This window comes from Gadus morhua, chromosome 13 (assembly GCF_902167405.1).
Source record: "Gadus morhua chromosome 13, gadMor3.0, whole genome shotgun sequence".
Classification (NCBI taxonomy): Eukaryota; Metazoa; Chordata; class Actinopteri; order Gadiformes; family Gadidae; genus Gadus; species Gadus morhua.
Genome location: NC_044060.1, coordinates 22,087,385 through 22,104,278, shown reverse-complemented (window position 1 = coordinate 22,104,278; position 16,894 = coordinate 22,087,385). Strand labels below are relative to the sequence as shown.

The 16,894-nt window shown below is 46.0% G+C and overlaps 1 protein-coding gene across 3 annotated transcripts; it reads left to right on the top strand.

Annotated features, from left to right (window-relative positions):
* Nucleotides 1–383: 383 nt before the first annotated feature.
* Nucleotides 384–15,390, top strand: rad54l2 (RAD54 like 2). 3 transcript variants are annotated; one of them, XM_030374552.1, is made up of 22 exons: nucleotides 384–605; nucleotides 1,147–1,347; nucleotides 1,687–2,056; nucleotides 2,136–2,272; nucleotides 2,406–2,558; nucleotides 2,736–2,971; nucleotides 3,155–3,337; nucleotides 3,463–3,596; nucleotides 3,854–4,050; nucleotides 4,360–4,702; nucleotides 5,748–5,925; nucleotides 6,717–6,911; nucleotides 7,815–7,933; nucleotides 8,166–8,275; nucleotides 8,691–8,790; nucleotides 9,568–9,773; nucleotides 10,151–10,323; nucleotides 10,502–10,698; nucleotides 11,209–11,390; nucleotides 11,553–11,642; nucleotides 11,734–11,826; nucleotides 13,618–15,390. In XM_030374552.1, exons 2-22 carry the CDS (start codon nucleotides 1,200–1,202, stop codon nucleotides 14,565–14,567), a joined length of 4,494 nt encoding a protein of 1,497 aa, XP_030230412.1. In that variant the 5' UTR covers nucleotides 384–605; nucleotides 1,147–1,199; the 3' UTR covers nucleotides 14,568–15,390. The 3 variants fall into 3 exon arrangements, with proteins under 3 accessions (XP_030230412.1, XP_030230411.1, XP_030230409.1); XM_030374551.1 differs by having other exon boundaries at nucleotides 2,403–2,558; XM_030374549.1 differs by having other exon boundaries at nucleotides 2,136–2,281; nucleotides 2,403–2,558.
* Nucleotides 15,391–16,894: the final 1,504 nt, after the last annotated feature.

Below are 16,894 nucleotides of genomic sequence, written 5' to 3'. Positions count from 1 at the left end.
CTCTCTCTCTCTCTCTCTCTCTCTCTCTCTCTCTCTCTCTCTCTCTCTCTCTCTCTCTCTCTCTCTCTCTCTCTCTCTCTATATTAAATACAAAAATGTAAAAGGTCAAATATGGAAAAATCCTGTATATAATATCGCATATAACAAGTGCTATTTACAGTGTGCAGGATATTTACAGTTGTACAATTATTGTGAAAATACAGAAAAAGTGAAGGTAGTCCTTAATAAATATTATGGTTGAAGTCCTCTCTGCTGCTTTGATTGTACATTGCTGCACTCATATAGCTAGATAGATTAAAGATTAGTTTTAGACAAGTGGTAATAACACACATGATATAGACAGTGTGTATGTTGTACTCATACCCATGGACATATTAAATGTTGTACCACCAGAGTGCTACCGGAGTTCATTCCCCAGCGGAACCTTTGATTAGACTCACCGCCTCCCGTCGTCAGGGGACGGACATAACGGGCACACTGCAAAAAAATGGCAAATTAGCAGCCTTTGACAGTCCATTTATTCAAATATATAAATGTAAATTGATTAATCATCATCGTAACCCCAGAGCTATACTTCACGAAAGAGTAACGTTAACGTATGAGAGGTAAGGTTTCAACAAAGCTATTGCGGGTTCTTCGAGATTTATATCTCGTTGCTGCATCTTAGCTAGCCGAGCGCGATAGCCTCAACTTAGCTCCTGTTAGCGGAGTAACGCTATCGTTGAAAATCAGACAGCAGAGCAGATCAAGAGCAAACGTTCGCCTCCTAGTTCGCAAACCAGTCACACTCCTTTGTTGGCAAGAATAAATTATAGAAGTTGTCTGTACCTGTTTGGGAACGCGGTCTTTGTTGTGTAACCTCCTCCTTTGGCCATAGTAACGCTACAGTACAACTTCATCTTTTATTACTAGCCACACAGCTTGAAATGCTTCTGCTAACATAACACCGTAAGAACACTTCCCAATATTACAGATCAAATGTTGGATGATAGGCCAGTAGGTATCATGCCGAATCACCAAATTGTCCTAATATGCTGGGACTATTTGTTTATGAAAGCACTTTGTTTTAGAGATCAAGTGAAAACAAATGTTTAACTTGGTATTAAATGCTATGAAATAACTATTGTTATTGTGGGTTTTTTTTAGGATCGAAATGAAATGAGGTTGTATAGGTAATACTCAGAGTCCCATAAGACACCATGTCTGAAGAGGCGGTATCAGAAAGTGAACTGGAGCAAAGCCTTAACAGTGAAGAAGAGGATTTGGAAAATGAAGAAGAAGAAGAAGAAGAAGAAGAAGAGGATGATGGGGATGGAGATGATGAAGATGATGAAGATGATGCAGTTGGTGAGTGATGAGAAATGTGTCCCTGCATTCATTTGATACATGGAAAGGAGTATACATGTAAACAACTGTACTACCGTTAAGAGGTGTAATTTTAATCATTCTAGGATGGAAAATATGGTATATATGCAGATTTATTTTGCGTTCATAGCTTCATGAACATTTGGAGGATGATATATTAATATTGACTTGACATTGGGTTCTGTAGTTGACAATGTAATGAGTTAACATTATGATCGATGGTTCTCTATTTTTGGAGTCGATTTGCTTCATTGTGTACCTCCCAGACAGCTACAATGATTTATTAGCACTTAGATGACCAATGTCCTCTTGTCCTGACAGAGCAAACTGGTAGTCCCCAGGACAACGCAGAAACATCTCGGGATGGCGAGGAGTCCGTTAACTCCGGGGAGCCCTCTTCTGAGCCTTCGTCCCAGCCCCCATCTCGCCCCCCCTCCCGAACTCCATCCAGACCTCCATCTCGACCTCCGTCGAGACCTGCTTCTTCCTCCCAGCCTCAAGCCAGTCCAGAGGACTCCAGCCAGAGCAAGCCAACTGTGCTCAAAACTAAAACCCCAAAGACTAAATCATCCAAATCCTCCAAGTCCGCAAAGTCCTCAAAATCCTCCAAGTCCTCCAAGTCCTCAAAGTCCTCCAAAGGTTCCAGACTATCAAAGACATCGAAACCTACACACATGAGGAAGAACATCAGGTACACTGCCCTCAGTTGTTAAATATCTGCATCCCATCTCGTGTTTTCTTTGCCCTCTGTAACTCTTGTGTTGTTACAGAAAGCTGCTGAAGGAGCATCAGCTGGAGGCTGGGACCAAAGCGGCCCAGCAGGAGGAGATGGAGCGGCGGAAGCGCCTAGAGCAGCAGCGAAAGGACTTCCCCACCACAGCCCCACCGGTTGCTGAACCTCAATCAGGTTACCCCTGTTAGCTAACCTGTTAACTTACCGTGGCTATCCAGTTAACTCAATTTCTGCTTTTTAATAATTTTCTTCATCTTAATTGTCTTTTTTCTGTTCCTTTCTCCCTTGGCCTCTTCCACACTAGCAGACACTACATTAAGGGCAGGGGAAGCAGCCCAGTTGGTTCCCACTTTGCTCAGCAAGCAGGAAATCATCTGTCTGGATAGTAGTGGTGGTGAGGAGGAGGAGGAAGAAGAGGAGGAGGAGGAAGACGACAAGGAAGAAGCCTCCAAGCTTCCTGGTAAGAAGTTGAAAATTATACTGCTTTAAAATCAAACATATCCTAGTTGAAATATATTGGTTAAATGAATATGACTGCACAATATGTGAAGCGATCTTTCCTGCATCCAACCTTGGAGTCTCTCACTCCTCATCGATCGACAAATGTTAACAGTGCGGCTCATTTGCTCCGATGTAGACTCTGATGTAATTGAGCTGAGTTCTGGGGACGAGGACGCCCTACAAATCAGTAGCGAGTCCGCTGACGAGGAGGCGGAGGGTGGAGGCACGCAGGAGAGCAGCGGCGCCCATGTCAACGATGCGCTGAACCAGCCCGATACCCAGGGGCGAGTGCTGGTCAACATCAACCACCCAGCCGACGAGGAAGACCTCTACCTCGCCCCGCAGTTAGCCAGGGCTGTTAAACCTCACCAGGTCGGCACTCTTACCATGCTCTCGCTCTCTCGCTCTCTCGCTCTTCCTCCATCCCTCTCTCTCAATGGCTCACTTATATGGAACCACTCTTAAACTTAATTTTATGCATGGGCCTTTAAGGGCAGCTTTTGTGTGCATTTCTTATTGGTTAATCCATCTTATCTTGTCTCCATCATCTGTAAGGTTGGAGGAATCCGCTTTTTGTATGATAACCTTGTGGAGTCCCTGGAGAGGTACAAGAGTAGCAGTGGTTTTGGCTGCATCCTGGCTCACAGCATGGGGCTGGGGAAAACCCTGCAGGTCATCTCCTTCGTAGACATCCTGCTAAGGCACACTGGGGCCCATACCGTGTTGGCCATTGTCCCTGTGAGTATACTGATCCTGTGAATCATTTCCATGCTATTGCTCTGTACACTTACGTATGTCTGCTTCACTGTAATTTAAGCGATTGAACCGAATCAATTGTAAGTGCTCGTATTTCTTCCCCCCAGGTGAACACCCTTCAGAACTGGCTAACCGAGTTCAACCTCTGGCTTCCTCCCCAAGAAGCCCTGCCACCCGACACCGACCCTGCCTTCGCCACGGGCCGTACATTCAGAGTTCACATTCTCAACGACGAGCACAAGTATGTAGAATAAGCCCCTCTGTGTGGAGGAGTTAAAGCGTTAAAACTGCCACCAGTAATCAACCAATGGACAAGTCCATCGCCAAAAACAATGGCCGCTTAATGTTGCAGTTTTATGCAAATATTTGGTTCATGGATCATTATAAAGTAATTGTTAATTTTTTGGGCTGTTTGTCAGATAAAAAAACAACTATTGACTAGTGTCAGGCCTGGTTTTTGTCCCGGGAGGTCGGATTTCAACGTGTGTGTTCTTGCAGAACGACGGTGGCCAGGGCGAAGGTGGTGGAGGACTGGTCAAGAGACGGAGGAGTGCTCCTCATGGGCTATGAGATGTACCGCCTGCTGTCTATGAAGAAGACTTTCGTCATGGGCCGCAAGAGGAAGTCTAAAAAGCCTGCCGGGCCCATCATCATCGACCTCGACGAGGAGGACCGACAGCAGGAGCTCATGAAAGGTCAGGGAAGGTCATCAGTCACAAAGACGCTGAAATTAGCATGATTTTTCAGTTTTGATTTCTTCACTACCTATCCCAAGACTTCACAGGTATTAAGTATCAGAAATATTGTATCTCCATTCTTTACAACAGGTTAAGACATATTGCATCTGCTTTGTTTACTTCAGGTATAGAGATTTTTTTTCCAGAATCGAGCAGCCCTAACCTCAGGCACAGAGACTGTATCTCCTGTGCTTACCTCAGGCACAGAGACTGTATCTCCTGTGTTTACCTCAGGTATAGAGACGGTATCTCCCATGTTCACCCCAGGTATCGAGCGGTCCATCGCCCGGCCCGGCCCTGACGTGGTGATCTGTGACGAGGGCCACCGCATCAAGAACTGCCACGCCAACACGTCACAGGCCCTGAAGAGCATCCGCTCGCGGCGCCGCGTGGTGCTGACCGGCTACCCGCTGCAGAACAACCTCATCGAGTACTGGTGCATGGTGGACTTCGTCCGGCCTGACTTCCTGGGCACGCGGCAGGAGTTCAGCAACATGTTCGAGCGGCCCATCCTGAACGGGCAGTGTGTGGACAGCACGCCGCAGGACGGACGGCTCATGCGCTACCGCAGCCACGTGCTGCACAGCCTGCTGGAGGGCTTCGTGCAGAGGTGAGCCCCCCCGCCTCTGGAAGGCGTTATGGGACGTGTAGATGTGGTGTTGGATGAGCTTATGCGTTTCTTGTGCAAGGTTATTTATCCGTGAGCTGACTCGTTTGGGGCTGGGGTAAAATGAATGCCTCTATTTCATATTGACCACATTACTATTAGATTTTTTTTTCTTTGATTTAACTCGAAAATTCATTGAGCAAAGCACTCATTTGCAATGATGTCAAGTGAAATACATTGGAAATACAAAGAACTAGAGAATTACAAAGGATACATAGATAAATAGCAGGATAAAAATGTTAAGAGCAGAAAAACAAAAACAGACAATTTAACATATAAATAATAACAAACCAAATTAAATAAAACAATTACATGAATGAGACATTCTCTCTCTCGCTCTCGCTCTCTCTCTCTCTCTCTCTGCAATACATTTGACCTTTCAGATTTTTCAGTTAAATTAATTTGACATTTTTAGCATTGCTTTGCGCTTTTTTCATTCAGCTGTCACTTTATTTGTTTCCAACCATTTCCATTTTCTTGAATGGTGTGCATGTTGACATTGTTTACTCCATTTAGAGTGTTGAACTTTGCTTCAAATCCCTTCACTTGATTTAAGGCATTTAACGTTTCTTTATGAAAAATATTTTCAACCTCACTTTGTGCTACAGCACTGACTGCATTTTCTGCAGGAAATGCATTTTCTTGTTATAATTGTTAACAAGAAAACCGCCCTAGCCAACGTCGATCTGGCACGTCTAATTATGCAATGTCGTAACACACACCCGAGTAGTTCCTTCATTCCACCAAGAGCTCCCCATCTAGAGCTCACAGAACTCCCTGGATAGTAAGAAGGGAGTAGTGACATAGTTATTTTATAGATAGTCAGAGCTATTTTGTCGGTAAATAACTAATGCCATAATCTAGATATCCTTCCATTATTCCTATCCCTACGGAGTCTGTGCATCATCCTGTTTTCCCCGTAGAGCACGGTAACGGTCTGTGGTGCTGTCATGGTAACAGTCTCTCGTTCTGTGTTTCTGGGTTGCAGGCGAGGCCACGACGTGCTGCGAGACCAACTCCCCTCCAAGGAGGAGCATGTGATGCTGGTGCGCCTGTCGCCCATCCAGAGAGCGCTCTACACGGAGTTCATGAACCGCTTCCGAGAGGCCGGCAACAGCGGCTGGCTGGGCCTCAACCCCCTGAAGGCCTTCTGCGTCTGCTGCAAGGTGGGACTATTTCTATTTGCTTTAGCTCTCTTTTTATATGAGAAGCATGGTTGGGTGCGTGCCGTGCAGGCATCACTCGTTAAAGGAGAAATCCGGTGTGAAATGGATCTGGGACATGTTTAGTATGATAACGAGTTGGAATGGTCGTTTGTGAGCAAAAAAGCGCATATGGACGCATTCTTAAGTTGGCTGTTTGTAGCCGATTCTATCAAAACGCTATAAACTGGGAACGATAGGGGCATGACTCATGGTAAAAACTAAATCGCTATTATAAACCGCTTACAAGGCTAGAAGTAGCCCGACACTTCTTTTGGTAGTAGTGTAATAAGGGTCTTAACATATAAAACGAGGCATTGATAACTTTGTAAGTGTATAGATTGTTTATTAAAAAGGACATTTTATACACACAATACCATCAGTAGTTCACCTGTCGACGCCATCTTGTTTTTAAGACTCGATTGGCGAACACAGAGCTTGCGTGTTGTTGACGGATGTCACTAGCTCTGTGTTCGTCAATCTACCTATCGAGTCTTAAAAACAAGATGGCGTTTTGATAGAAACGGCTAAAAACAGCCATCTTAAGAATGCGTCTTTGCGCTTTTTTGCTCCCAAACGAACATTCCAACTCATTATCATGCCAAACTTATCCCAAATCCGTTTTACACCGGATGTCTCCCTAAGTTCCACTGTGCAACTCGTTTGAAAAATGTGACATCGGCCCAAACCTACTTTCTAACCCTTTCTGTCCATTTGGGTCTTAACAAATAAGTGTGGTTGTGTTTTGTGTGAAGATCTGGAACCACCCCGACGTGCTGTTTGAGACGCTGCAGAAGGAGAACCTGGCCAACGAGCAGGACCTGGACCTGGACGACCTTGCCTCTAACCCCAGGGGCCCCTCTGCCGGCCTCAAGGGCAAGGCCAACGCCGCTCTGCCTCCCATCAACCACAGTCAGGAACGAGCCAATCAAGTCATCACCTACGAATGGGTGCGGCACCACTACGACTCTCTGTTCGCAGCCTAGAAAACGGATCACATTCAAGTTTCTGATGTTTCATTTTCATTAAGTTGTGCTATTCATTTATTTGGGCACTAATAGACAGCAGAATTCAGAAACGTTCCAGTCTGTTGGATCACTAGCCTGCCAGATTGTTATTTTTGTCTTCCTGGCCTGGAAGAGACATTTTGCCTTTCTTTAAATGGGGCTGTACCCCTCTCATACTTCTCGATTATTCGGCTATTTGTGTTTTTAAAAAATAACTAGAAATGCTTTTTCAAGTTTTACATGGCATTGCGGTAACGAAATCGTCTCCTCTGTCCACCCCGCTCACGACATTGTTTCATTGAACACACACCCTGAGCAGAATGTGCTGTTAGATCCCTGCTTAGGATACATTTATTACTGAATATCCAATCTCTTAAACTAAGGTGAACAAGAGCAATACGCGATGGATCAATCCATAGTGCTTGACTTGTAGTTTTGTTGTCGACTGAGTTATTGTAGTACCATATTTTCCGCACTATAAGGCGCACCGGATTATAAGGTGCACTGTCGTTTTTGAGAAAATCATAGACTTTTAAGTGCGCCTTATAGTGCGGAAAATACGGTACAGCTCTCCCAACTTTTTGAGCATAATAGTCCAGATGTTCTTTTCACTGATGTCACCTTCACAATATCTTACATAAGATAAGAGTGTGAAGCCTGTGATGCATTAGTTATTTTCTCTTTTCCGTGATTAATATGTAAAATTATTTCTCTATCGTTAGCCTCTATATCATGTTGTGGTATTATAATGCAGGTACCTGCCATGGTTCTGAAGACGTTGAATGGACCAAGTCACTTTAAACGTACAGAAGTCATCAAGTTGAGGTATTACCTTTGTTTCCTCAGGCTAAAGACATCATGTCCAGGTACAGGACCGGGGTACTGGAGAACTCTGCCAAGATGGTTCTGCTCTTCCATCTGATTGAAGAGAGCGTGCGGACCGGTGACAAGATCCTGGTGTTCAGGTCTGTCCTTCCTGTCCTTTGGACTACACTTCCTTTAAATGAGACTTGCTCATTTATTAGAACTTGTACCTTTAGTCTTTACTCCATTCTGATGGATTGATTTTTATCCTTTTCATTATGGAGCAGATTTGGCCTTGTATGCATTGTAATCATCAGTGGCCAATAACAGCAGAACCCCTCTCTTCATGTGTAAGACGGCTGTTGTAATGTGCATTGTTCTTCAACCGTTCAGCCAGAGCTTGTCTACCCTAACGGTGATCGAGGACTTCTTGGCGAAGAGGCCCGTACCGGTACATGGAGACATGCCCAGCCAGCCCTGGGTCCGCAACATCAACTACTACAGTGAGTCCTCCGTGCTTTGCCCGATTCTCACAGAGACCACCTCCCACGTTGTAGATGATCAGTTATCATAGCTGTCATTTACCTCATAAGTACCTCGTTGGCCCGCGCTGCTGACAAATAGATTTGAACTAATGATTGATTAAACTTTCCGATCTATCTTTTGATTATTCTGAATAAATAAGTCCACATTATACACGCCTTCATGAAATATGCCAATGTATAATGCAACTTTCAGTATGGCTGAGTCCTTTACTTAATGTGGCTCTAGGCTCGATTTAAGATCCAACCGTCTGCTATTGGTGACTGAAATGAGTATCTGTTTTTAGTCAACTTGTCTGTCTATCACAGATCAGTTTTATTAGTGATGCAGTAGAGATGAATTTGATGTAATAATGGTCCTCCCTCTTCTCCTTAGGGCTGGATGGAAGTACATCCTCCTCAGAGAGAGAGAGACTCATCAACCAGTTCAATGACCCGCAGAACATCAATGCATGGGTGTTCCTACTGTCTACAAGGTAACACACACACACACACACTCACACTCACACACTCTAAAGGGCTGATTATGGTGATACCTATCAGTCGCTTTGACGTAGTCGTGAACCTTTTGGTTCTGCGTCGGGTTAACGTGTCGCTATTCATGTCCGTGGTTAAGAGAGAAAAAATGATTTGTCTTTGTCTGTGCATGCTATTACTTTACAATTGGTCTACTACTAGAAGCTGAATACGACTCAAACAATGTGCACAAAAAACAGAAGATATGCTGCTAGTCGGTCGTCGCTGTCCATTCTGGTCAAAACGTCTCAATTTTTTCATCGATTACTAGCGGGTAAAAAGAGAAAAGGTTTCGGCCATGAAGGAAAGATTGACATGTTTGGCCTTTGATTTTTTACATACAAAGCTTAACGTTGGGAATGATGTAGTTAGCGGACCAATCACAGCCCTTGCGGCTGCGTCGCCTTGACGCCAGGTTAGGATTTTTGGGAGGCGCACTCCAGGTCTTTGAGGTTGACGCAAAGAGAGTCCGCAAGGACGTAACGTGTCGGTAACCCCCTTGCGTTGCGTCAACGAGGAACCTTAAAGAGCCCTTTACACTTACACACACACACACGCACGCACGCTCAAACTCAAACTCGCACACACACGCACGCACGCACACGCGCGCGCGCACTCAAACACACACACTCCCACACAATCAAACACACACACACGCGCACAATCAAACACACACACACTGAACTCCCTCACACACAGACACACACTCAGGTCTCCATGTGGCTGTGCTGCTGCAGGGCGGGTTGCCTGGGCGTGAACCTGATCGGGGCCAACCGCGTGGTGGTGTTCGACGCCTCCTGGAACCCGTGCCACGACGCCCAGGCCGTGTGCCGGGTGTACCGCTACGGCCAGAGGAAGCCCTGCCATATCTACCGGCTGGTGTGCGACTTCACCCTGGAGAAGAAGATCTACGACCGGCAGGTCTCCAAGCAGGGCATGTCGGGTAAGAGACGGCTCGGCCCAGGGGTTGGCTGGGGAAATGCAATGAAGACGTGTCAAACATGAGCACTGAAACCCAGGCATGTGGTCTGCTGAGCAGGGCCAACCCCTATGGCCAGCCCATGGGGTCGTCCATCTGCTCTTGTCACACCAAATTCTCACTCTATATTGTGTAAGAAATTACATTGATTATGAATGAAAATAACATTATGATGTTTTAATATTAATATTTTATTATGATATAATGCATGTTGTTTATTAGGCTATAATACTTCTAAGACATGAAGTCAAAACATCCCTGTTTTCACAACTTTGAGCTTGCCCGACCTCATTGATACTGCTAGCCATCATTTACTGAACCTTCACTGGGCTCTGAACCAGATCGTGTGGTGGACGACCTCAACCCCGTGCTAAACTTCACGCGAAAGGAGGTGGAGTCCCTGCTGCACTTTGTGGAGGAGGAGCCCGACCAAAAGTACTCCCTGAAGCCCCAGGAGGACATGGAGTCGGTGATGAGCCAGGCCTGCCTGCTCTACCCTCACCTCATCACCAAGGTACCGGCTCCCAGCTCGCTGCTGCTGCTGCATGGACCCACTCAGGAATAACCGCTTATGAGCACTTCGAATCGATTTGGACATTTACTTAGTTAATCACCCAAGCATGTTTTCCCCGTTTCCCTCTGGCTCCTTCCCTTGTTCTGAGCAGGTGCCATCTGTTATCTTCTGTCCGTAGATCCCCTTCCACCACGAGTCTCTTCTGATGGACCGGAAGGAGTCCAAGTTGACCAAGGCAGAGAAGAGAGCCGCCAAGAAGAGCTACGAGGACGAGAAGAGGGCCTGTGTCCCGTACTCGCGTCCGTCCTACGCCCACTACTACCCCACCAGCGACCAAACCCTCGCCAACATACCAGCGTTCAGCCAGCGCAACTGGTTAGTTCCTTCTTAGAAAAGGGGATCACAACGGTTTTTGACCCCCCCCCATGTCTGCAGCCGACTGCTGACCATCCTCGACTGAGATAAATAATCGTTAAACGCTCCTTGACCCTCTGGATTCTCAGCTTTTATTCGACGTTCAGTTTGTGTAGACCCGATGATGGGAGAAGATCACCACTGCTGTGCATGTGCAGTTACGCAACTTTAGTTATAAGCCCCTTATTTTGTTTGAGGTTGGATTTGCCTTGTTTAGCTAACAATGTATATGATGCACTAGAGGTTGAGAATCTAATCTTTCTAGGGGTGTGACCGCTTTCTTATGGGTTTAATGCCTCAGAATTTCCACTTGCAATTGGGGGGGCAGGGGCTTTGCCCGGATGAAGACGTTAATGAGCTGTATCGGTAGTTGCTTAGGTTGAATGCCTTTGCTGCAGCTCACAATACTAATTAACAAAAGACTTGAGATTTGTGTGTGTTTTTAATTTGTATGGCCTTTGTGTGTTTCAGGTGTCCCGGTGGCAGGCCAGAGGACAAGCCCGTGGCTAGTGTCCGGCCCATCCAGTCCACTCCCATCCCCATGATGCCTCGGCAGGCCAGCATGGCCGGGTCCAGCTCTGGAGGGGGCGGCTTTCCTGTCAACTTCCTGCAGAAGGCGGGAGTTTATGTCCAGAGGATCGTAACAACAACTGGTAATCATCTAGTGTCATCCTCTGTTACACTCTCCAATCACTAGTGTCATCCTCCAGTAAACACTCCTGAATCCGTAGCTATCTAATGATGTTCTTTACTTAATGGCCGTTTAATGACCAAAATTGCTCTGTAATTAATCCCAAATGTATGTATTTTTTCAGACATTGTTATTCCAGGAGCCAACAGTAATTCAGAGGCCCAGGCCAGAATAGGAGCAGGAGAAAGCATCCATGTCATCAAGGGTTCTAAAGGTAGGAACAGTCCCATTGGACAGCACTTTCACATGTTGTAAAAGCTCATGTGATGGAATACCTGAACTCTGTCTTTTTCTTTTTACCCCAGGTACCTACATTAGGACCAATGATGGTCGAATCTTTGCCATTCGATCCGGAAAGATCAGCCGGCAAGCAACGGGAGGCTCCTCATCTTCAAGAGGTACAGTATATACTTAAAGCAGTGAAGTCCTCTTAGAGCAACCGGGTCGTCTTGTAGAAGTTAAGTCCTCTTATAGTATTTAAGTCCTCTTACAGTATTGAAGTCCTCATTTAGTATTCATGTCCTCACTCATAGTAGTGAAGTCCTCTTGTAGCAGTGAAGTCCTGTTACAATAGTGTACTCATTCAGGTCCTCTTCTAGTGATCAAGTCCTTACAATAACTGTCCCATTTATTTATTTCTGGACTATGTTCGAGGCATTCCTTGATGGGGTCTTGATGGAAATGACTAATAAATTACCTAATTATTTATCTGTGGATTAAACTAAAGATTTCTAGACATAACCCTTAATTTGTTTTGGTAAACCTTTGCTTAAATATCATAGCAACTGTGCTGCCCTGGAAGCGTCCCCCTCCCCTAGCTCATCCTTAGCTCACGGAGCCAGCCTCTGTATTCGCTAGACAGTAGCACCATCTAGAGGGCAAAACAGCAATACACCTGGGGCCTCTACGAATAGTCAAATCTCCTCTGCCTCCATCTGCCTCCTTTCCTTAACCTTTGTGGAAAACATCATCGGGTCAAGGAGAGATGAAAAAGTGATTCCTTTCGAACATAGGAAAAGACAGCACTGTTTAAAAAGAATTTGACTCCACTCTTCCTAACCGACGTCATTGCACGACGGCGGGTATTGCCGACCTCTAGCGTCTCTAGTGTGAAACTACAATTTTCCGAAGATTGACTAAACAAGCGCTCTTTGATCCATGCGTTCTTGTCGTACTGATTTCAATCGGGTTATCGCCAAAAGTGAGAATCACTTAGGTCGGACTTGGCCAACGGGAATATTTTAGGCCACTTGAATTCCAATTCACATGTGAAAGAAAATAGGCTAAACTTATGTTGATGTTGAAATGAACCGCCCCCAGTAGTCTTTCTTAAATATGAAGTTGGCATTTTCTTTTCTTATGGTGTATTTTATGTGCTTACTAACCAGCAATAAATTAATTCATTTATATTCAAATAATTATGTTTCTGGAATTGATATCCATTATAATCAATTGTATTTTCTTCTCTTCTATTCTTCTGCTTTACCGCGTCCCTCATGCGTCTTCGCGTAGAGTCTGTAAACTTCGTCGGTGGCATGTTGCTTTAAATATTGCCACCGCAAAGGATTATGGGATACCACTATCTCCTTTCCTTTCGCAAAGGAAGCTCAGGAGTAACCTATGCTAAAGGAGGGTTAATGGAAGCATCGCGGCTCCTTTCCTAAGCATTTTTAGAATTCGAACCACCTTTCCTCCAAGCACTTCCGGGTCATCCCCATCTCCTATGCAAAAAAGAGAATTCATAGAGGCCCCTGGTGTTTGATAATACCCCGTACACTACGCAGGCACGCAGAACTGAGTGGAGTGTGTATTGGACAGGGCTCATCACCATGACTGACATGAAAGGCCTTTTTAGAGGAAACTTCGTTTGAAATTAAGATCCCAATAGTATTCTGCTAGGTCAAGCCATAGGCTGGATTATTTCGGCTTAAGCTACATTTTATAAACATCCATGTTTTTGGTGATAAAATTACTCCTAGCTATACTAAATGTTTTCATTGTGCGTGTAGAAAATGTTTCATTAGGATCTTATTGCAGATGTTGTTTTTGCATGTAGAAGCATATGTAAATCTGTAAAGCATTATTTCAGTTTGCATTTCAAATAAGTGAATTGCCATAGAGGACAGAAAAGCGATGTGTCTTTTCCTGCCACCAACTCACGGCCCTGATGTCCGTCCTCGTTCATCCAGACCTGCAGGGTTCCCAGGCTCGCGCCATCAACGGCTGCTCCTCCCCGACCCAGAGCAGCCCGGACGGACCCCCGCGGCCCTCCTCCCCCGAGAGCCCTGAGATCCTGCGAGAACTCCGGCGCTACGCGGCCTCCGCCGACGAGGACATGGCGGGGGCGCCCGGCGGCCTGCCCTCACCGCTGGACATGTCGTCCGGCGCCGCCAGCGACTCCCAGCACTACCAGTCCGGTGACCTCAGAGACGACCTCCCCGCAGCCTCCGCCTCTGACCTCCGTGGCAACAAGCGCAAGCTGAGCGCCAACAGCAGCAACAAGCCGTTCAGCAGCAAGCGCGCTTCTGCGGCCGGCCGCTACCAGGGCATGTCCCTGGGCAGCGGCGGCTCCTACCCACAGGCCGGCCTCACCTCGTCCTCCTCCATGATGGGGAACATGGGTCACATGACCCACCCGTACCACATGGGCACCGGCGGGGGTCCCTCCTCCTTCCTCCAGAACGCAGGGCAGGCGCTGGGCGACCTGCAGGCCATGTTCCCGTCGGCCGCGTCGGACCTGCTGGGCCAGGGGAACGGACACCTGCCCTCCACGGTCCCCTCTTGCTCCTCCCTCTCCTCCGTCTACTCGTCCGCCGGGCCGGCCGTGTCGGCCGCCTCCACCTCCTCCTCCTCCTCCCCCTCCTCCTCCTCGCTGGCGCAGGGCTCCCTGCCGCCCTACCTGATGAACCCCAGTATGGCCGGCCTGCTGTCCCCGGGCTACTCCCTCAACTACGGCGGGTCCGAGCCCAGAATGTACTCCAACCCGCCCGGGGGGTTCCCGTCGTCGGGCCCCGGCCCCTACAGCGGCTCCCGCTCCAGCCTGCTGGGCATGGCGCTGAGCCAGGCGGACGGCCCGCTCGCCGGGGACACCGACCACAGTAGCTCTGACGATGACGTCATCGAGGTGATGGGCCAATAGACCATCAGAACACCTGGCACGTGATTGGCTCCTCAGCCGCAGCCCCTTCCTTCCTCACCCCCATGTCATTAATTGTGAATCACCATGTAAGGGACAAGACCTTTCACTACCAGTTTACATGAACAGTTGTGGGGGGGTTGTGGAAGACACTAGTAGTTTAGATGGTTCTGCCTGCCACATGGGTCTTTGGGCATACGTTCGTAGTATTGGAGTCAGACATGTTTTTTTATTTTTTATTATTGGAATAACATGCATCAGTCTTTTGATAAATCTTGTAAAACTACTCCCAATCATTGTTTTTTTCTAGGCTAGGAAATCAACAAATTCACCATAAATAAGGTTTCCCAGCTCACCTTTTCACCCCAGGAAGAGACTGCTCAGTGTAGTGTCGTGCAGAAATGCATCCATTCGATTTCACCGGATCTGAAAATGTTCCACATTCCATTTTGCTGTGTTGTTGCACCTCTTTGCCTTTTATTTAATGGAGGTTTATGGTCAACTTTAATACTAGAACGTACTAGTTCCGTATTCAAAGACATATTTACTGAAATAAAATGACAAATATCTCAGACATCTTCAGTGCAGGACGCCACTATATCGGATCATGTGTTTGTTTGTTCGGTCCACCAATTCTATTTTTCCCCAAACAAACCCTCTTCTTCATCTTCAAGCCAGGTTTTCCAGTGTGTATAATTTCATTTTTAAATGGGGCAATTTGATTTAAAAAAAGGCCTGTAATTAATCTTTCTCAATGAGTAGCTGCGAATTTTGTTGTGAAATATAAGGCTATAAAATAAGTCTAATAAAATCCAATAAAAGTTGAGTGTAGGAGTCTTTTTAAGTGCGCTGGAAAGCTACTGTTGTGTAGAAGCGAGGGGCCTAAAAAAGAAGCAGAACACCTGATCTGAATCAATAGCTCTGAGCCTCTAGCCATGGTACTTTAGTTTCTAGTTATGTCTCATTATAGAACCCCCCTCCCCAACCCCCTTGTCTGAAAGGATATGAGGTCTGGATGTTTTTATTTAACCTACTATAAATGGAATTGTTGATATCTTGTAAATATGGGTTCTATTCATTGATCCATGTTAATACTGCTGTATGCAGAATGGGTTTGGTGGAGAGGCTTTATGGAAACTTCACAACCAAGTGCGTCTACGCCCCAGGGGAACAGAATTTACTTTACTCGGTTAGAAATAAGATGAATGTACTTTAATGGAAGCCTTTGATACGCAGGGGGCTTCTTTCATTTTCAGCCTTAAATAACACAAAGAGGTCTTGGAGTTGGCTTCATGTCCGTAAACCCTTTTCTGCTCGGTCGGAACTACTGAGCAGCGACATTGTATGGTTAAACTCCAAACACAAGTACAAGTGGCATTTATATTAAAAAGCAACAAGTGCGCAAACCAAATGGAGCAAACCGATCCTCAGCTGTACCATTATTTACAAACTACGTTTTGTCCTGATCAAATAGGCAGTAATTAGCATTTTCTTTTTTTACTATTCATTCTCCAGGAACCAATAGTGAATTGAGTTCAACCCGTTGAACACGCGTTACCTTTGGTTGTATAAACCTGCGGAGAACAACTGCAACTCTTCCTATCCGAGCATCTAAGTGGAGGGTGTTCACAGAGTACCCTGAGAAGTGTGTCCTGAGAAAGAGATGATCAGAGGACCTCCAACAGCTGGGTCAAACTTTCAACTTGTATAATGGCCTTAACACATTGATGTTGCCGTTACGATGTAGCTTTTCCAAAAATGTCTTTATGAATTAGTGCAGTTTTTCAGTAGCTTCTTTCACTATTCCAAGTGTAGATGAGTGCTGCTTGGCGATTCTCCATGTTGTTGCTGTTGTCTGGCCTTTAGCATTGTGTTTCTCTTGTGCGATCTAATGCTAGCTAGTAAAGGGAATTATTCTTTCTTTAACTGACGTACACCAACTATGTTGGATGTTCTGAACACACGGAAGAAAACACTGGACATTAAACAGATGCAATCACTTTCTTTGAGTAGTCTGAAATCAAGGTACTGAGTAGTCCTACATATTGTCTGACATGTTACTGCAGTCTGTTTGAGCATGTTCTGAGGAAGATCTGCAGTGTGTTGAACCATGTTCTGAGAAAGATCTGCAGTGTGTTGAACCATGTTCTGAGAAAGATCTGCAGTGTGTTGAAGCATCTCCTGTGGAACATCTGCCGTCTGCTGAAACATGTTCTGAGGAACATCTGCAGTGTGTTGGCACATGTCTTGGAACATATGCAGTGTGTTGTATCATGTTCTGAGGAACATATGCAGTGTGTTGAAGGATGTTCTGAGGAACATCTGCAGTG

Coding starts and splice junctions, on each gene's coding strand:
- rad54l2 (XM_030374549.1), top strand. CDS start 1,200: ATGTCTGAAGAGGCGGTATCAGAAAGTGAACTGGAGCAAAGCCTTAAC. Junction 6,912..7,814: donor AAGTCATCACCTACGAATGG/GTGCGGCACCAC, acceptor TTGTTTCCTCAG/GCTAAAGACATCATGTCCAG. Junction 10,699..11,208: donor GCGTTCAGCCAGCGCAACTG/GTTAGTTCCTTC, acceptor TGTGTGTTTCAG/GTGTCCCGGTGGCAGGCCAG.